Raw genomic sequence first — 21,822 nt, forward strand, 5'->3', positions numbered from 1 at the left:
ATTCCTGTGTCACTCTTTACTGGAGAATCATCACTACACAGCTCTCCGGGCATAGGATACCCCTTAGATTCGTCATTTCAATGCAGCACATTTATAATTATGACCTATATATTACGGCTGTCAAGCGATTAAAATAATTGATTGCGATTAATCTCGCGATTACAACTTTTACTCTCAGTTAATCTTGGTTTTAAATCACATAGTTAATTGATCCAATTACTGTATCCATCTCATTCGTCTGTTTTATTACGGATGCTATTATTATTATTTAAGTTTATTTAGCAGATGCCTTTATCCAAGGCGACTTACAGAGACTCTGGTGTATGAACAATGCATCAGCTGCAGAGTCACTTACAACTATGTCTCATCCGAAAGACGGAGCACAAGGAGGTTAAGTGACTTGCTCAGGGTCACACAATGAGTCAGTGGCGGAGATGGGATTATTATTATTATTAGGCTTCCAAGCCGTAGGCTGGGGAAGCCTATTGTTTTTGTTAGGATTATTATTTATTATTATTATTATTATTATTATCCTGCCAAATCATGCTCAAAAACTCACGAAATTCGATACACTGGTAGATGCCTATGGATGATAGTCGGTGATATTCAGCAAATTTTGCGCAAGTCACATGGTTCGGCAGCCATATTGGATTTTGCGGAATTTGTTAAAACGCCTATGTATCGGAAACCGCTTACTGCAGAGTCCTGAAAATTGCTATACATGTTGAGGGATAGTCCATGATTAAATGCTGTTAATATGAAGCTGACTGGTTCTGTGGTTTGGCAACCACATTGATTAATGACATAAAATTACCATAAAAATATAAAATCATCAAAATTCAAACATCTTCTTCTCTGAAACCGCTTATCCGATTGAAACAAAAATTGGAATACAACATCTCAGTATGGTCATCTGATACGCTTGTTCAAGGGAAGTTGCTACTTTGAAAATCATGGCGTCCACGCTGCATGACATCATCAACATACGCAATTGGCTATAAAACTATGTACAACTTCTTATCGGCTGCACCAAAATGCACAAAATTTGACACAGATGTAGGACTATGCGATGTTGTGTCGTGGTCAATATGGCGGCCTTTGGTCACATGGTTTGACAGCCATCTTGGATTTAATGAAAAGTTTGGACAATATTCAAAAGTCTTCTTCTCATGAACGGTAAATAGTACAGCTGTGAAAAATTTTGTACATAGTGCGCTCATGTCCACGATTGATTCTACTTAAGGAACAATGGATCGGTCACATGGTGTGGCAGCTATGCTGGATTTTGCGTAAAACGCTTAAACAACAACTCCTCATGAGCCCTTTGGCTGATTGACGTGAGTCTTGGGTATACGTTATCTTTGTACTGTCCTCTAAAAAAAGTTAGTAAGGAAAAGTTCCTACATCATCAACAAACATGACCGCCATGAGCCAATCAATATGGATGACATGCCAGTTTTGCCAATTTTCTCCCTGAAATGACACATTCCCACCACTGGGGACAGCTGTTAACATGGAAGTCTGCAAGGTATAGAAAAAATATAGCAAGGTATAGAAAAAAAGTATGTTTGTAATTTATTAGATGTGACTTTTTTGTTTTACAAAACTGGTGTTTTTATATGAGCACTATAGGTAATGCAAGTAGTGTAATGTGTAATGCATAAATAGTTATGTAGTATGGTTAAGTTCTGCTAAAGGTCAAATTTAAAGCTGGCTGTAAAACTTCTCATAATTTCTTATTGACTGCAGATGGTTGTTATATAACATGCAGAGTTCTAATTGAAGCCAAAATGAGCATAAATGATCTAAGTATGATTATCTTTTAAGGTTGTTCAAGGGAAGTTGCTACAGTACAAAACATGGCTGCTGAGGGCCAATGAGATTTCAGCATTGATCTACTAACCAGTGATTCCAATATTTTGGCCAAAATTGACACAGTCAGCTGTGTCCAAAATGATTTGTGATAACGTTTCATCTATAACAACCAGTGCGCTTAAATTTCACACTAACTGCTTGGAAGCCGTAAAGTTGCTTGCAACTCTAGTTATTATTATTATTATTATTATTATTATTATTATTATTATTATTATTAAAGTATTACTTCTTATTAGAAGGCCTTACATGGTCTTGGAATTTCTCATCTTCAGATCTGCTGTGTGTCTCTGGCTGTTCCCTGAGATCGGGAAATGCTAATCTTCTGACAGTCCCTACAATTCATTTGAACTCTGTCGGAGCCAGGGCATTTAGTTATAATGCCCCTCATCTTTGGAACTTGCTTCCGGTTCATATCAGGAATGTTAGTACAAATTAATCTTTTAAATGGTGTTTCAAAAAGTATTTGTTTGGGTCTGTTTATTTGTAGCTGGATTATACTGTATATTACTGTATATTAAAATGGTGCCACAGGAAATGAATTACGGAATGCTAAGAGGTACAAGACAGAGGAGTGAGATTAACATGCGTTAAAAAAAGAAATTAATTCATTAAATCGCTGAAGTTAATGAATGAATATATATATATATATATATATATATATATATATATATATATATATATATATATATATATATATATATGCGCCTATAATATAAATCTGTTACAAATATGGCTGTGTTAAATTGAGAAACTAATTTTCAGCTGGTGACTGTCAAGAAAAAAAATTTCAAAAACTAGACATGATTAAACAGAATATGAATTATTAACATAATCAGAATTATTAAACAAATAATCCATAAGATTATTTAATGGCGCTAACACACCCTAATACTCTCCTGGTAACAGTTTTGTGCAATACTTTGTACCCATAACCCGGACAATGGGTAACTTTTGTAAAGATTATACAGTGATAACATTAGAATATGAATAATAATGAAAAATAATTTCATCCCTCTTGTTTGCTTTCGACATTAAATTGTCATTTTCTTGGGGGATTTCATCCTTTTTCCATTTTTTTTTTTAAAACATATTTATTTTTATAGAAAAGGCATGCTCAGGCTTCATAAACTTTGATTCCATGTGCTGCTGAGGAGCAGTGATTGAACCCCTCACCTTATACTCTCAGATTCCCATGTGCTGCTGAGGAGCAGCGATTGAACCTCTCACCTTACACTCTCGGATTCCCATGTGCTGCTGAGGAGCAGCGATTGAACCCCTCACCTTACACTCTCAGATTCCCATGTGCTGCTGAGGAGCAGCGATTGAACCCCTCACCTTACACTCTCAGATTCCCATGTGCTGCTGAGGAGCAGCGATTGAACCCCTCACCTTACACTCTCAGATTCCCATGTGCTGCTGAGGAGCAGCGATTGAACCTCTCACCTTACACTCTCGGATTCCCATGCGCTGCTGAGGAGCAGCGATTGAACCCCTCACCTTACACTCTCAGATTCCCATGTGCTGCTGAGGAGCAGCGATTGAACCCCTCACCTTACACTCTCAGATTCCCATGTGCTGCTGAGGAGCAGGGATTGAACCTCTCACCTTACACTCTCAGATTCCCATGTGCTGCTGAGGAGCAGGGATTGAACCTCTCACCTTACACTCTCAGATTCCCATGTGCTGTTGAGGAGCAGGGATTGAACCTCTCACCTTACACTCTCAGATTCCCATGTGCTGCTGAGGAGCAGTGATTGAACCCCTCACCTTACACTCTCAGATTCCCATGTGCTGCTGAGGAGCAGCGATTGAACCCCTCACCTTACACTCTCAGATTCCCATGTGCTGCTGAGGAGCAGGGATTGAACCTCTCACCTTACACTCTCAGATTCCCATGTGCTGTTGAGGAGCAGGGATTGAACCTCTCACCTTACACTCTCAGATTCCCATGTGCTGCTGAGGAGCAGTGATTGAACCCCTCACCTTACACTCTCAGATTCCCATGTGCTGCTGAGGAGCAGCGATTGAACCCCTCACCTTACACTCTCGCATTCCCATGTGCTGCTGAGGAGCAGTGATTGAACCCCTCACCTTACACTCTCAGATTCCCATGTGCTGCTGAGGAGCAGCGATTGAACCCCTCACCTTATACTCTCGGATTCCCATGTAGATGCTGACCGGCAGGATGTCCCCTTCTCCACTGGGCCTGGCTTCAGTCACTATCTCGATCACCTGCTCCAGGGCCAGCCTCATTCGCTGGAACACTCCGTCCTTATTGATCCTCGCCGAGTCACAGTCCGGGTGTCTCAGGCACGTCTTTGTGGAGGTGAAACAGAATCTTACTACTGCACAGCACCAGCCAACCCATTCTAACATAAAAAGAGCTACTAATAACCCGTAGATGGGTTAAAAAGCGTCTTTTGTGGGCTGTGGTGTGAAATGTATTTTTTTTTATTCTTACAAAGGATGACAACTAAAAAAAACTTGTCTTGCCATAGTGTCTGGCACTAATCAACTAATTTATCTTAATTGGTACTGGAGCAGGGTTGGGGTAAATTTCCTATTCCATTTCCAATTCTTTTTTAAAATTCAATTCCCAATTTCCATTCCCTTTTAAACAATTCCAAAACATCACTGATCAAAATGCAATTAGCTGTCTTCTGTTAAAATGAGCTGCTCACAGTGGCAACACAATACTTAGTCACTTTTAGTCAAATAAATTGTCTTCAAAACGAAAGCAGTTGAACAATCACAATACGTACTATGTCTAAATATCAGTTAGAATTCCTTCGAAGGAATTGGATATTGTTTTTAAAAAGGAATTGGAACTGACCTCAATCCTGTACTGGAGTGAAAGTTTTTAATCTCTTTCATGTGCTGTCCATGCTCAAGAAGATCGCTGCACTAATGAACTAGACTGAGCACCCATGTGTGCCACCTTTTTGTTTTTATATAAAGCCAACATTTGACTTGAGTGTCTAGTTTGATACCTTGGAAGCTGTGAGAAGCATCATGGTGCATTTCTCAAGGACTGCCCTGGCTGCTGCCATACGAGCTTTCTTCTTTTCATCCTTGAGATCCTGAAAGTGTGGGGGGGGGGTTATTGATATTTTAAAGATCTGCATTTCAACAAGGACTGCACAAAACATGCAACACATCATTATACATAATTTAATAGAGACGAGCCTCCTCTTTCCAGTCCATTACTATGGCAACCGTGCAGACGACCACAGAAGACAGCAAAGTAAAAAACAAAAAGCGTCTAGATTTATTCAGGCATCCGAGGAAAAAAAAAAAAAAAAAAGCAAACGAAACTAAATCGAACACGATTTAAGTAGATTTTTTTTTAAATGTGTATAAAGTAATGGTGCGCAGTGACTCCACAGCAGATCAAGACTACTAACCTAATGAATTAAATGATTCCCTGAATTATTGATTAAATCGTTGGCCGATTAGTTCATGCTTTTATTACATGTACACCTGGGATCCCTGTTAGCCTGGCAGCTTGTCTTTTTACATTGATTCTTGCTCAAGGCAGACTTTACATGACACAGAATAACACAGAGCAAATCTATATTATTGCAGGATTCCACTGGGGCTTTCTGGGTAATGTTCTCATGTTGTTAATGTATTGAGGTCTCTTTAAAACCAGTAAAATATCAATATACAGGATACACACACTATTCCATGGCCCAATACCTCACCTACCCCCAATGATTCTCTTCCAAGCAGAGAAAAAAAATCTTGTCTGTTTTCCTAATCAAGGAGCTCCTTTCACCAATCAAGCTGGGTCAGTGATCATATATTACATACCAATATGGATCAGCCTGCATTGTTCACAACATTATTTTCCATAGTTTATCCTCTGGTACAGCCTCTTCTTCATGAAGAAAGATACCCCAGCAGCTCAGCAACGTTCCACAGGGAACCCTCACAGACCAGGTCCATTATTTATGCATTTACTTATTAAAACCCAAGGGGGCTCTGCATATTTAGGACCCTGACCACCAGCCACCTATCTACCTAACTCATCTTTAAAACTAGGACAGTGTTAATAATTTGACTTCCAATCGTATTCTAATTTCCATGCACATCTACAGTGTGTATCATAGCACACTGTAATTGTAATGCCTGGGCAGAAGTTAAGGTTAGTTTATGGTATTACAGTGTCTCACAGCAACAAAAAACATGACAGAGCTCAAGAAGCACTACAGCAAAGACCCTTTGAACTCAATACGCTCTTCTACATACAGCACAGAGGCCATCTACCTCTATGTGTGTAAGATTCCATGTAGGGTTTTCACTGAATAACAAAGAAAGCTGAAGGATGGTAGCAGAGTGATCCACAGGCTTGTGCGCTAAAGAATAACAATCCAATTGTAGCGATTCAGGTCACATCTTTTATTACTTTTATAAAACTTTAAAAAAATAAATTATAATGCTCCAGTTGGTACCTACTTTGTATGTGTGGTTTATTTTAAACCAGTGAATAAAAAAATAAATAAATAAATAAGTATTTTAAAGTAGGGCTTCTGATTTTCAGTTTTAACCGATAAAATACAATAAAACACCCCTGATACAACAAAAATGAAATCGGTGTATAGCCAACAAACACCAGAAAAACACTGGAAATGGTTACTCAATGCACCTTGACTTAACCCTTTTCCCACTGAAAAAAACTACCAAAAAAAACCAAAAACAAAATTCCTTTCCCAGTGCCGTTGAGCCATGGCCCTTCTTCCTGATTTGTATCTATCATTGATTCTTTCTGAATACCTTAAACCCACCCCTACTGAGTGGCAGCAAATTCCTACATTTCTACTGGAGACTCAGTTTGCAAGATTTAAAACGAAATTACAGTTAGGAACAGATACTTGTTAGCAGGATTTAAAACTATATTACAGTTAGGTAGGGAGAATTTAAAACAAACATTGCAAATTGTGGCAAAATGTTAAAAAAAGCCTCAAACAAAAACCCCAGAAGAATGTGTTCGTGACCAGAAGGATTTCGTTGTGGAAGACAACAAAGGAAAGAAGGTACAACTTAAGTGTGCAAGTACTCTCGAGTTACTATACATATTGTGACAGAAAAAAAAACGCCCAAGCATTTTGGAATGTAAACAAAAACAATAATTTCATAAAAATATATAAAAAACGCAAGCTCCGAGAAAAAAAATAAAATAAAAAATAAAAACAGTAGCCCTAATTGTAATTGTGGTTGTTTTGGGACAGTTTGGTACTACCAAACTACTAAAATCACAACTGAAGATATATGTTTTTTTTCAATAGTATTATATATATCCCTTTTTTTTTTTTTTTTTATCCAAATAGACCGTTTGGCAAAGATAAGAACAATCACGAGACAGACATATTACTTTAAACCCAGGAACTCTTCCGTACATTCTGTCGGTCTCCCGTCAGATGAGCGAACTCCACCATCTCGTTCCCAAACTGACTGAAGATCTGCACAAACTCCTGAAAGCTGCTCACCTTCTCCAGCTGCTCCAAGGTTGTCAAAACCTGTGGGGAGATTAACAGAGGCCCTCATTACTGCACACACCAGGCACTCACTGTGTCTGAAAATGGTACTGTGACAAAAAATACAAGCCCTGTGTTGTTTTTTGTAAAGATTGTGCAAAATAAGTCTGGTTTGTAAATGTGTTTGATCCTATAAATATACAATTTACCTTGTTTTCAGTGTATGACTTCAGTCAGTGTTGTCTATATAATAATATTAGGATATTTTTAATAACACAAAAAGCATATTGCTGAAGCAACTCATGTACTGGATCACTTGTACCTCACAGCTTACTGACAGTGAAATATTTCCACTCAGACCTTCTAATCGACAAATCTCACAGCCAGGGGTGTGCTTAGGAATACAAATTTGACCGCTATTGGGGGGGCACATTATACAATATATATGTGTGTGTGTTTGCGTGTGTTGATATGGTTAAGAACATAAAGTTTACAAATGAGAGGAGGCCATTCGGCCCATCTTGCTCGTTTGGTTGTTAGTAGCTTATTGATCCCAGAATCTCATCAAGCAGCTTCTTGAAGGATTCCAGGGTGTCGGCTTCAACAACATTACTGGGGAGTTGGTTCAAGACCCTCACAATTCTCTGTGCGAAAAAGGGCCTCCTATTTTCTGTTCTGAATGCCCCTTTATCTAATCTCCATTTGTGACCCCTGGTCCTTGTTTCTTTTTTCAGGTCGAAAAAGTCCCCTGGGTTGACATTGTCAATACTTTTTAGAATTTTGAATGCTTGAATCAGATCACCACGTAGTCTTCTTTGTTCAAGACTGAATAGATTCAATTCTTTGAGCCTGTCTGCATATGACATGCCTTTTAAACCCGGGATAATTCTGGTTGCTCTTCTTTGCACTCTTTCTAGAGCAGCAATATCCTTTTTGTAACGAGGTGACCAGAACTGAATACAATATTCTAGATGAGATCTTACTAATGCATTGTAAAGTTTTAACATTACTTCCCTTGATTTAAATTCAACATTTTTCACAATATATCCAAGCATCTTGTTGGCCTTTTTTATAGCTTCCCCACATTGTCTAGATGAAGACATTTTTGAGTCAACATATAACTCCTAGGTCTTTTTCATAGATTCCTTCTTCAATTTCCCATATGATATTTATAATGCACATTTTTATTACCTGCGTGCAGTACTTTACACTTTTCTCTATTAAATGTCATTTGCCATGTGTCTGCCCAGTTCTGAATGCTGTCTAGATCATTTTGAATGACTTTTGCTGCTGCAACAGTGTTTGCCACTCCTCCTATTTTTGTGTCGTCTGCAAAATTAACGAGTTTGCTTACTATACCAGAATCTAAATCATTAATGTAGATTAGGAATAGCAGAGGACCTAATACTAATCCCTGTGGTACACCACTGGTTACCTCGCTCCATTTTGAGGTTACAGTACTGTAAATTTGAGGTTACAGGTTACAATAATCAGTACTTTCTGTTTTCTACATGTTAACCACTCCCTAATCCCTGTGCATGCATTTCCTTGAATCCCTACTGCATTCAGTTTGAGAATTAATCTTTTATGCGGGACTTTGTCAAAAGCTTTCTGGAAATCTAAATAAACCATGTCATATGCTTTGCAATTATCCATTGTCGATGTTGTTCCTCAAAAAAAACAAGCAGGTTAGTTAGACACGATCTCCCTTTCCTAAAACCATGCTGACTGTCTCCCAGGATACTGTTACCATATAGGTAATTTTCCATTTTGGATCTTATTATAGTTTCCATAAGTTTACAAATAACAGAAGTCAGGCTTATTGGTCTGTAGTTACCTGGTTCGGTTTTGTCTCCCTTTTTGTGGATCGGTATTATATAAATAGCATTACACTCACTCGCAGTGGAGTTTTTTAACACTGAAACATCTTTCTGCAGTTGCAACTGCAACAGGTAGTGTGGTCACAAACAACAGAGCAGGTCGAATACATCAGGATACAGAAGTCCCAGGTCGTGTTCTTTACAGACCTTCATGAGTTCTGGCAATGACATTGCATTGTCCGATTCCCAAGCATTCAAATAGGCTCAGGGTGGTGTTCAAATAAATGGTACTGCATTTCAGGAACTCTGCATTGAAATTATTGATTCAGCTTCACAAGTGCTTTCCCTTTAGTATATTAATAGTTTTCAGTTTTCAAGATAGGACGCAGCTTGGAGTGTTTCTGTACTTTTCTGATTAAATTGTCTGTCGATCTCACTTATTGCAGCATCAAGCGCAGGGGGGAAAAAAAAATAATTAAAAAATAAAAATAAAAACTATTAATGTTCTCTTGCAAATGTTAAAAAAAACGTAGGATTCTGGCTGTGTGAGTCCCCAGTGTTTTTGTCGGGCACCTTTTCCTGAATGTTGGCATTTGCAGATTCAGTTCAGTAGCATGATTTTCAGCTTGTAGAAAGTGCTCATAGAAGTAACTTTTCGTCCGTTCTCAGGCTGCGCAAAACTTTTAAACAGCTCTCTACGACACTCACTGCACTGGCTAAATCAATGTTCTCCCTATACAAAAAAAGTGCTGGCATAAAATAGCATATTTTAAAAAATGTGCTGTTTTTCCACTAATTGTACTACTTTAGCTGGACTCAAACATTAAGTGGACACGCATACACGTGCGTTCTTAAATCCTCTTATGGGGGAACGTGTGCAAACCGAGTACACGCGCGTCCGTAACTGCACGTTATGAGGAAATATGTTCAGTTTGTGAGTGTCAGTGACAGAAAGTGCAAATGCAATACATTGATAAGCAGAAATCAATATTTTGGAAATGATTATTGGAGGGGCCAGTGCCCCTGCTTGCCCCCCCTTGTGCACACCCCTGTTCACAGCTAACTTATTAAACTCTTTCTGTGATTCCTGTGCTTCTGTCTATTGCCACTTTTAGACAAAAGGTTTCCACTTAGATAATGAATTATTTTAAGAGGCTCTACACAATACTAACAAAGTGAAGTTATCTGTCAACACAGGTAGAGCCTCAGTAAATGCAAGTAGTGCTGGGGCAAACATGTTTGATATAGACACAGACCTTTAATTTCTGCCTGTTTTTCAAGAAAGCAAGCAAACGCTAGCTAAAATATTATAATCTTATAACTGAGGAGTGTCATCCATTTTACAGTATATTTGAGCTGCCTGAAATAGCAGGCTGAATTTCTTCACAAATTAAGTATTACAGTATATAGCTTCACAGTTAAAAGGCAACATATGGAAATGCTTTCCAGCAGCAAACGTAACTGCTTAGCTCCAGGCTGCTTCTTCCTGTAAGCAGTGTGTGCAGTGCTGCAATAGAGGTACTGTAATACCCATTCTTAAATTATAACCCAGAGATTTGAAAAAATAACTGAAAACAAAGCCAAACATATGATGAATAAAAAGACCAAGCCTGGAGAGAAAGAAGCAGCACATCGAAGCTGAAAGGAGTTCTGTACAGTAAATTAGATGGGCCTCTGCCAGGCTTTACATGCATCGAACTGCAGTGGAGTGCTCTGAGCAATCTGTGTGCACTTTTAATCACACATCCTGTTTCCTGCCACGTCCTCTTAGGCCAATGTGTTGGGTAATAACATGAGAATTTCATAATGGCCGTCATGTTTCCACAGGAAGTCATGTTTTTCTGCCAGTGCTGGTGATTAAAATGGGAGAGTTTCTGTGCAGCAAGATGGCTCTCCTTCCATCATTTGTGGCCATTTTTGTGTTGAAGACACACTGGTTTGATCTAATTCATTGATGTCTAAAATAAGGTCCACTGTGCATGTATTTAGACCTTAAAATCTCCATTAGTATTTATGCAGAGTAGCCTGACTCTTTTGTGTGGTGGTTAAGACTCCCACAAGGTCACAGGTTTGTGCCCAACCAAAAACCCAACTGTTTATCTATGTTCTCTTCTCAACCACACATGCAAGTCCTATTGCCTTTTGCAGTATTTAAACCAACAGCCAACTGTATCAATTTAATAAACCCCACAGTGTGTTAACAATACAGTGAGGTGTAACACATTTAGGATGTGCCCTGTGTGAGCAATCTTTGTTGTATAGGTTTATTTAAAAAAGGCAAATAGAGACTATTCCTCCATTATCAGAGAAATGCAAATTATGCCTTTGTAAGTATTCTATCAAATGCATACCACTTACAACAAAGGTATGAGATCTAAAAAGGGAAAGACAATCATGATTTTTTTGGTCTGAATTCTCATGGCTCCAATGACTCTCAAAACTATTTTCAATATGTAAATATATTCATGCAGATTTCATGATTTCCTACTGCTTATGCATTATTTATTTTGAAAAAAACAAACAAACGCCCCCCCCCCAAAAAAAAACAGCAATGGAAAGACAGTTCTTTGCTACCATCGATTCGTATTATATATTTATTTCAAGTGTTTAAAAGCAATATTCCGCTTAATTAGAAAATGTCTTCTCTCAGTTGCAGTTAAGCCCATGAATTATGCATGTGGGGGTTTTCGTGCAGAGCAGATTGGAAATAAAGCTGGGATTCCTTGACTTAAGTGTTCTTCCCCTTGTGGAAATCAAACATTAAAATGCGCTTGAAATAAAACAAAATACCCTTTGCCTAGAAACATACATCTTGAGGCTTCAAAACCAAGCCAGCAATAGCTTGGGTCCTGGAAAATCACTAAGACATGAACATGGCCACAGCACTTTTCTTCTCTGGTCTGGGTTGATAGCAGATGCCCGTCCAAGCGACCTGTCTCTGGATGAAGTGGCTGCATTGAATGGCAGTAAAATCAGCACCACAGCACAACCCCATCTGAAAACTGGTCATGACAGAACCAGCACCACAGCACAACTCCACCTGCAAGCTGGTCATGACAGAACCAGCACCACAGCACAACTCCACCTGCAAGCTGGTCATGACAGAACCAGCACCACAGCACAACACCTGCAAGCTGGTCATGACAGAACCAGCACCACAACACAACTCCACCTGCAAGCTGGTCATGACAGAACCAGCACCACAGCACAACTCCACCTGCAAGCTGGTCATGACAGAACCAGCACCACAGCACAACACCTGCAAGCTGGTCATGACAGAACCAGCACCACAGCACAACTCCACCTGCAAGCTGGTCATGACAGAACCAGCACCACAGCACAACTCCACCTGCAAGCTGGTCATGACAGAACCAGCACCACAGCACAACTCCACCTGCAAGCTGGTCATGACAGAACCAGCACCACAGCACAACACCTGCAAGCTGGTCATGACAGAACCCGGCCCGTAGATGTGTGCTACATATTGCAACAAGCAACTGACTGACATGCTCCAGTGGACCGAATCACAGCAGCCTTCAACACCTGACCCATGTTTCCACTCAATAATGTGTGAAGCTGAACGATCATACTCGAAATAAAGTTAATTCTTTTTTTTTTTTTTTGTAAGTCAGCTTAGTTTAACAAAGTAATTTCAATGAAACAATGACTAAAACCTACTGCACTTTTTATGTAGGTGGAAGGCGAGGACATTCCATTTTTCCTTAAGCGTCCATGTTTTAAAATGATAAACATATACGTATCCCGTAAGAGGTGTAAATGTAATCCTATGAATATGATACATCCACCCTTCTAGAAAGTAACTAGCTGGACATGAGGAGGGGGGTTTTGTGTATACATTGTAAATAGTATTGTGTAATTGTTGTAATTAATTAATGAATAACCTGACGCTCCTGGGATAGCCTGCCTGCTGTGTGTGATTGCCTGCTGTGGATAATCAGCAGGTAGGTGTGTTCCAGCACGGTGTCAGCTATAAAGAGGTCCTGTTTGTTCACCTCTGGGCTGCTACAAAGCCACGGACAATGGGCTGAACATCGTCCACGCTACCCGAGCATAGAAACTGAAATATGTTGTTGAAATCCTTCGATCGCCGTGATGGTGAACCGGGATCGGAGCCAAAAGAAGCTGCCAAAACCGCCGACGGCTGGAGTCAGGGTTTGTGTTGATACATAAAGATTAGTTTGGGGATGGTAGATCAACATAAAAGTATAGCGAGGTGAGCATGCGGGACCTCCATGCATTAGGGAGTAGCGCACGCCGTTTTTACAGCACCTTTTATTTTATAGTTTTTTGTATTGTTTATTTTGTGTTTTTGTACGCTGGCCGTATGTACTCAGTGAGCTACCATGGTTGGTAGTGTCACGTGAGCTGTTCTCACTGTGTGTTTGTGTAAGTAAATCCTGCGCGCCTGCGGGGAGTCTCACCTTCAACCTCTGTCTTGATCTCCTGTCTGTCGCTCAGCAGCAATGCACACACCCACGAGCATGACCCTGTTACAGTGCTCCACAGATGCCCAGTTGGTTTCATGCCAAAAGAAGTTATATTCTGTACAGTACCGAATATGATTGAATGTAATTAAACAAACGTAATATTTTAAATATGCGTTTTATACAACAACAACAACAACAACTAATAATAAAAAAATACAACCAATAATAGTGGTGGTAGTACATCGGCAGATGGTTTGTGACAATATGATTAAAAGACAGATTGCCATATTAAAAAATGTAAAAAATAAAAGCTTGAGAGAGCAATTTTCTCTGAGAGCTTGTGTATACGACACTGTATACATATTATTAGATCCTATTAAAATTGTATCACCAAAGTCTCTAAAAAGAACATGAAACATGGGCCTCTGCAAAGAGCTGTGATTTCTACAATCTCTCAATTCCAAAAGGAGATGCTGAGCTTTCTTTGTTTTAGCTTGTGTTGGTTCAAAGAAATTGAGACACAGAAGATCGGGAAAGACCAAACAAACAAACAAACAAACAAACAAACAAAAGGCAATACCACAATGCAGAGCAGCCATATGCCAGCCTAGTTAATTGTGGTATTGATTGATTTGTCCAACCTTACTTTCCACAGACAAACACATTTTCTATTCTCATTAACAAGAAGAAATGAATGCGGCTCAGCACCGGAGGTGTGTTTCACCTAATCTGCAGTAATGAAGTTCAGTGTTTGGTAAAACAGGAGAAACATTCCATACCTTATTTCTGGAAGCGATGATCTGCTTAATAACTATTCTGTCAGCCAGCACCAGAACTTTCGTAACAGAGGACAGGAGCATCCTGGCAGCCTTCACCATGCCAGCTTTGTCACTGAAGATTGTCGCCCGGCCGTCAGATTCAGGCTGCTCTAAGCTGACCACGTCTGTGAGGTGTGCAATGGTGTCTCCTGAAAGAAAAGGAACACGTACAGCTTGACACTTGATAAGAGACCTGGATGTGCCAAGTCTGTGGAGGCAACTGTTTGTACGAATCCTTCAAAATGGTAGTCTGCTGTACAGTATATCCCTCTAAACAGATTATAATAATTAGCCTGGCTTCTTACAGCTTAAGTAGCAGAGAAATGAACTGTTTGGTAAAATTTAAATCGACTCCATGCAGGGACGCAGATTTCACCTTTCTTTTTTTGGGGGGGGGGGGGGGGTGGTGGGTGGGAGGGCACAGAACATGCATACTGTGTTGCTACTGGGCAAAACATGGGGTTGAACAGAGTCCAGCTGCTTATATGAATTTATGGATAGCAAAAAAGAACTGTAACCCATGAAGAGATCACTGGTAAGTCTGCTCATAGTTAAGTATTGGGCATTTAACCTGAAACTACCATCTTTATACATGTATTATTGCTCCTGTAGGCTTAATTATAGGAACAAATAGAATTTGCTGTAACTACTATATTGCTTGTCCTTTGTGGTTTACACAGCAGATTCTCTTAGAACATTAGCAAGGACATCATCAAGTTGTCTACACATTCTCTGCACAGTGCTTAAAAGCAGGCGCTATGGATCGAGGATTTCAAAATACATAATCCAACAAGGACACACTTCTTGTTAGTACGAGACAGTTAACCATGAGCTCAGAAAACTCTTTGTTTGAAGTTAAAAAGAGCGCTCCCAAGGTTTTAAAATCCATTTACTTCCCTTTGTGTTCATCCCAGCATTATTATTTATTTTTTAGCAGACACCCTTATCCAGGGAGACTTACAATTGTCACAAGATATTACATTATTTTTACATACAAGTACCCATTTATACAGTTGGGTTTTTACTGGAGCAATCTAGGTAAAGTACCTTGCTCAAGGGTACAGCAGCAGTGTCCCCCACCTGGGATTGAACCCACGACCCTCCTGTCAAGAGTCCAGAGCCCTAACCACTATTCCACACTGCTGCCCCAGCATCTAAGAAATGAACCAGTTCACAATTTTCAGCTGTTTTCCAACTCTCTCAGAAAGGGTCTGCTTTACAGGGGAATTGGCCCACCACATTGTTATACCAACACACCGATTGCTGCATGCTCCCCAATGCTCCCACACAGGCAGCAGCTGCAGTGAATGGAATGCTGGTCTAGTCCTGCTACAGTAAGAAGTCCTATAAAAAGGAAAGAATGAAAGCTACCAAAATGACACTGGAGCTTTTCCCAGAAGAATTTGCTCATGTGTGTGGGTTGGCCGGCAGACAGGCAAGTGTTTCTGCTTCAAGTAAGTTTAAATTAACTACATTAAGTAACATTGTAAGGTGGTGTTTGAATTAGGTGAGGTAGTGTGTGATTAGTACCAGGTGAGTGTGGTTAATTGAATAGAGGTTGATTTGCTATTTGATTGTTTTCCACACACTTTAGGTTTTTTTTTCCACCCAGTTGTTATATTAGTCAGGCAGGCTATTTTGTGCGCCAGCACGAAGCGCCAGCAAACTGAAGCGCCTCACAACAAAAGAGCCGGAAGTCTAGCTGTGGGAGTCCAGCGTGGGGAGGCCTGCGCCAAGACGCTGTTGGAATATATCCGAACCTAGCAGCACTCTGGAAGACGCCATCTACTAGTCAGGTCTGTACCCCCTCCCCCACTGCTCCCACTCCGTCTATTTGTCTCACCTGTCCTGCTATGACTGTCTCTCACATCCCTGTTCTGTCCTCTCGCTCTCGTCCTCTGCCCTCTCTCCGCCGCTGCTCCTGCAATCCCTCTAACCTCATCACTCTGCCTCTCCCCCCTCTCACCCTCTTTGGTGCACTCTGGAACTGTCACTCTTCTACTAACAAAGCTGATTTAATCTCTGCCTTTGCCTCCCACCTCTCTCTCGATTTCCTTGCTCTCACTGAAACCTGGCTGTCCCCTGATAACACTAACTCCTGCCGCCCTGTCCTCTCTCTACGTCCTGTCCCATACCCCGCGTCTCACTGGACGGGGAGGTGGGACTGGTCTTCTCCTCTCTCCCTCCTTACTCTTTTCTGTCCCCTCCGACCTCTCCTCACTCTCTGTTAACACCTTTGAATTTCATGCTGTCCAACTAACCTCTCCCTGTCAACTCCTGCTAATTGTACTGTACCGTCCCCCTGGACCTCTCGCTCACTTTCTCAATGAACTTGACTATCTACTCTCCTCCCTCCCCTCTCTGTCTACCCCAACTATCCTGTTAGGTAATTTCAATATCTATCTCTCCAACCCCAGCCACTCTGCCGGATTCCTCCCTCTCCTTCACTCCTTTGACTTCTGTCTCTCTCCATCCCCCCCCCTACCCACAAAGCTGGCCATCAACTGGACCTCACCTTCTCCAGGGCCTGCTGCCCCTCCACCCTCTCTGTCACCCTCCTGGACCTCTCTGATCACTATTTCATCTCTTTTTCTCTGTCTCTCCCCTCTCTCCCTGCTCCTCCTACCCCCACTGTCACATCTCGTCGTAACCTCCGCTCTCTCTCCCCCTCTGTCCTTGCCTCCACTGCTCTCTCTTACCTCCCTATCGACTCCTTCTTCCAACTCTCTGTAGACTCTGCTACCTCCACCCTTTTCTCCTCCCTCACCTCCTCCCTGTCCCCTTGCCTCTCGACCTGCTCGCCCCTCCCCTCCCCAACCCTGGCTCTCCTCTGTGCTCCGCTCAGCAAGAACCACACTGCGATCTGCTTTAAAGAAATGGAAGAGAACCAAACTCCCTGCTGCCCTAGACTTCTACTGCTCTTTCCTCTCATCCTCCTCTACTCTCTCCTCTGCTAAATGTTCTTATTTCCAATCTATAATCCAAGCCTCCACTAACCCATGTAAACTATTCTCTACCTTATCCTCCCTCCTTAACCCTCCCCCCTCAACCCTCCCCCCTCGTCCTCCCTCCTCTATCTCCTCTGATGACTTTGCCTCTTTCTTCTCTTCTAAAATCTCAGATATCCACAAACTCTTTAACACCTCTACCTCCCTACCACCCCCTCCTGCTCCAACCCCTACACCCACTGCATCCCCTACTAAATCACCCTCCTTCTCCACCTTCTCTCCCCTCTCAGACTCTGACCTCTCCTCCAGGGTCATAAACCCACCACGTGTGCCCTGGACCCCCACCCCACTCACCTCTTTCAAGCTTCTGCTCCTGCTCTACTTCCTATCATCTCTTCCCTTCTCAACACCTCTCTCCTTTCTGGTCTCTTTCCCTCTGCCTTCAAACAAGCCTCTATCACTCCCCTCCTCAAAAAACCTACCCTCGACCCCACCTCCCTCCAGAGCTACCGTACGAAGAATCCGACCCTTCCTCACCAACTACACCACCCAGATCCTGGTCCAGGCCCTGGTACTCTCCCGCCTAGACTACTGCAACTCCCTCCTGGCTGGCCTCCCTGTGTCCGCCACCCGTCCGCTCCAGCTCATCCAGAACTCCGCTGCTCACCTGGTGTTCTCTCTGCCTCACGTTTCCCACACAACTCCACTGCTCCGCTCACTCCACTGGCTCCCGATCACCGCTCGCATTCAGTTCAAGACTCTTGTACTCGCCTACAGACTCGCCTACAAAAGACTCTTGTACTCGCTCCTCCTGCACTAGAAGACTGGCTCTACCTCCTTTACGCTCCCCTGCCTCCAGAGCCCGCTCCTTCTCCACTCTCGCCCCACAGTGGTGGAATGACCTTCCTACAGATGTCAGGACTGCCCAGTCCCTGACCATCTTCCGGCGCCTCCTCAAGACTTACCTCTTCAGACAGCACCTGTAGAACTCCTCTTTTTCCTCTGGACACATCACTCTTCCTTAAATACGTTTTACTTGCTCTTATCTGCTCCCTATTTTACTGCATTTAATCTTGTACTTTAGAGTACTGTAATCTGTCAAGTGTCATTTAATCTGTAGTATTTTGTATTTAATTATATCCTGATGTAACTATCACTGACACTTATCTGCTCCATTATTGAATCATATTTTGTCATATACTTATACTTGCTAAAACCAAAGTCATTGTATTTTATCTTGCTCTTAATTGTATTAATCCTTGTACTGCGATTCTTGAAATGTATCTTTGTTTACGACTAAGTCGGACTGAATAAGGGCGTCTGCTAAGAAATAATAATAATAATAATAATAATAATAACACTATGTAACACAATTTTTGTTCCTGGGTAGTAAGTGTTATTTCCTAATTGCTTATGCCTCAAAAGTATAGAAAATGGCTATTATTCCCCACAAACTTTGCTTTTGTGACCAGGACAGTGATATTTTAAAATTTACCTATTTCCAATGAGAAAACGGGCGAATTTGCGTCTTTTCGTTCACATAAAGTCAGAAAAAAACAACATATGAATCCAAATTAACATGTACAGTGCCTTGCGAAAGTATTCGGCCCCCTTGAACTTTGCGACCTTTTGCCACATTTCAGGCTTCAAACAAAGATATGAAACTGTAATTTTTTGTGAAGAATCAACAACAAGTGGGACACAATCATGAAGTGAAACGAAATTTATTGGATATTTCAAACTTTTTTAACAAATAAAAAACTGAAAAATTGGGCGTGCAAAATTATTCAGCCCCCTTAAGTTAATACTTTGTAGCGCCACCTTTTGCTGCGATTACAGCTGTAAGTTGCTTGGGGTATGTCTCTATCAGTTTTGCACATCGAGAGACTGAAATTTTTGCCCATTCCTCCTTGCAAAACAGCTCGAGCTCAGTGAGGTTGGATGGAGAGCATTTGTGAACAGCAGTTTTCAGTTCTTTCCACAGATTCTCGATTGGATTCAGGTCTGGACTTTGACCTGGCCATTCTAACACCTGGATATGTTTATTTGTGAACCATTCCATTGTAGATTTTGCTTTATGTTTTGGATCATTGTCTTGTTGGAAGACAAATCTCCGTCCCAGTCTCAGGTCTTTTGCAGACTCCATCAGGTTTTCTTCCAGAATGGTCCTGTATTTGGCTCCATCCATCTTCCCATCAATTTTAACCATCTTCCCTGTCCCTGCTGAAGAAAAGCAGGCCCAAACCATGATGCTGCCACCACCATGTTTGACAGTGGGGATGGTGTGTTCAGGGTGATGAGCTGTGTTGCTTTTACGCCAAACATAACGTTTTGCATTGTTGCCAAAAAGATCGATTTTGGTTTCATCTGACCAGAGCACCTTCTTCCACATGTTTGGTGTGTCTCCCAGGTGGCTTGTGGCAAACTGTAAACAACACTTTTTATGGATATCTTTAAGAAATGGCTTTCTTCTTGCCACTCTTCCATAAAGGCCAGATTTGTGCAGTATACGACTGATTGTTGTCCTATGGACAGAGTCTCCCACCTCAGCTGTAGATCTCTGCAGTTCATCCAGAGTGATCATGGGCCTCTTGGCTGCATCTCTGATCAGTCTTCTCCTTGTATGAGCTGAAAGTTTAGAGGGCTGGTCTTGGTAGATTTGCAGTGGTCTGATACTCCTTCCATTTCAATATTATCGCTTGCACAGTGCTCCTTGGGATGTTTAAAGCTTGGGAAATCTTTTTGTATCCAAATCCGGCTTTAAACTTCTCCACAACAGTATCTCGGACCTGCCTGGTGTGTTCCTTGTTCTTCATGATGCTCTCTGCGCTTTAAACGGACCTCTGAGACTATCACAGTGCAGGTGCATTTATACGGAGACTTGATTACACACAGGTGGATTCTATTTATCATCATTAGTCATTTAGGTCAACATTGGATCATTCAGAGATCCTCACTGAACTTCTGGAGAGAGTTTGCTGCACTGAAAGTAAAGGGGCTGAATAATTTTGCACGCCCAATTTTTCAGTTTTTTATTTGTTAAAAAAGTTTGAAATATCCAATAAATTTCGTTCCACTTCATGATTGTGTCCCACTTGTTGTTGATTCTTCACAAAAAATTACAGTTTCATATCTTTATGTTTGAAGCCTGAAATGTGGCAAAAGGTCGCAAAGTTCAAGGGGGCCGAATACTTTCGCAAGGCACTGTATTTATACTAAAGTAATACAAAAATGACTACAAAAGATTTAGAAGTGAGTAGTTTTTCAAGATTTACGATTATACTGTAAATCACTTTCACGAATCAGCCCCCAAATGTAGTCTCCCATCATGTTCTCGTTATACTGTCCTTGGTAGCGGCGTTCAAAGTCCAGTATATCCTGGTGGAAGCGCTCGCCTTGCTCCTCCGAGTACGCTCCCATGTTCTCCTTGAATTTATCAAGATGAGCATCAAGGATATGGACTTTGAGGGACATCCTACAGCCCATTGTGCCGTAGTTCTTCACCAGAGTCTCAACCAGCTCCACATAGTGTTCGGCCTTGTGATTGCCCAGGAAGCCCCGAACCACTGCGACAAAGCTGTTCCAAGCCGCTTTCTCCTTACTAGTGAGCTTCTTGGGGAATTCATTGCACTCCAGGATCTTCTTTATCTGTGGTCCGACGAAGACACCGGCTTTGACCTTTGCCTCAGACAGCTTAGGGAAGAAGTCTTGAAGGTACTTGAAGGCTGCTGACTCCTTATCTAGAGCTCTGACAAATTGTTTCATAAGGCCCAATTTGATGTGCAGTGGTGGCATCAGCACCTTCCGGGGGTCCACCAGTGGCTCCCACTTGACGTTGTTCCTCCCCACAGAGAACTTGGTCCGCTGTGGCCAGTCCCGCCTGTGGTAGTGCGCCTTGGTGTCCCTGCTGTCCCAAAGGCAAAGATAGCAGGGAAACTTGGTAAAACCACCTTGGAGACCCATCAGGAATGCCACCATTGCAGCCTCTTGATGCCATCTCAGAAAAATGCAGATATGTATCCACTTAGGCAGCTGGAACTAAACTGAACTGGTGGGCTTAAGGCCCCTGTATTTATACTACTATTTATATCACTGGAAAGTTCTAGAAGTTACTCCAAGTTTACTCAGCACTGAATCTATCTGGAATGTTGTGGAAAATCGGTAAATTTCAAAATATCACTGTCCTGGTCACAAAAGCAAAGTTTGTGGGGAATAATAGACATTTTCTATACTTTTGAGGCATAAGCAATTAGGAAATAACACTTACTACCCAGGAACAAAAAAAAAAAAAAAAATTGTTACACGGTGTAATAATAATAATAATAATAATAATAATAATAATAATAATAATAATAATAATAATAATAATAATATTTCAACTGCTTAGCCGGCACATTGCACTTGACAAGCAGGGCCTAGGCAGAGTAGAAATAAAT

At 41.3% G+C, this 21,822-nt stretch overlaps 1 protein-coding gene across 1 annotated transcript in view; it reads right to left on the reverse strand.

Moving 5' to 3' along the window:
- LOC117394415 (alpha-catulin) overlaps nucleotides 1-21,822 on the reverse strand; it is a 120,020-nt gene that overhangs the window by 17,374 nt on the left and 80,824 nt on the right. The window contains exons 3-6 of the mRNA XM_033992664.3: nucleotides 14,400-14,587; nucleotides 7,275-7,394; nucleotides 4,866-4,955; nucleotides 4,021-4,191 (exon numbers count right to left, since the gene is read on the reverse strand). Of these exons, the coding sequence (XP_033848555.2) occupies nucleotides 4,021-4,191; nucleotides 4,866-4,955; nucleotides 7,275-7,394; nucleotides 14,400-14,587 (569 nt within the window). The remainder of the gene's footprint in view (nucleotides 1-4,020; nucleotides 4,192-4,865; nucleotides 4,956-7,274; nucleotides 7,395-14,399; nucleotides 14,588-21,822) is intronic.

This window comes from Acipenser ruthenus, chromosome 3, assembly GCF_902713425.1.
Source record: "Acipenser ruthenus chromosome 3, fAciRut3.2 maternal haplotype, whole genome shotgun sequence".
In the NCBI taxonomy this organism is placed as follows: Eukaryota; Metazoa; Chordata; class Actinopteri; order Acipenseriformes; family Acipenseridae; genus Acipenser; species Acipenser ruthenus.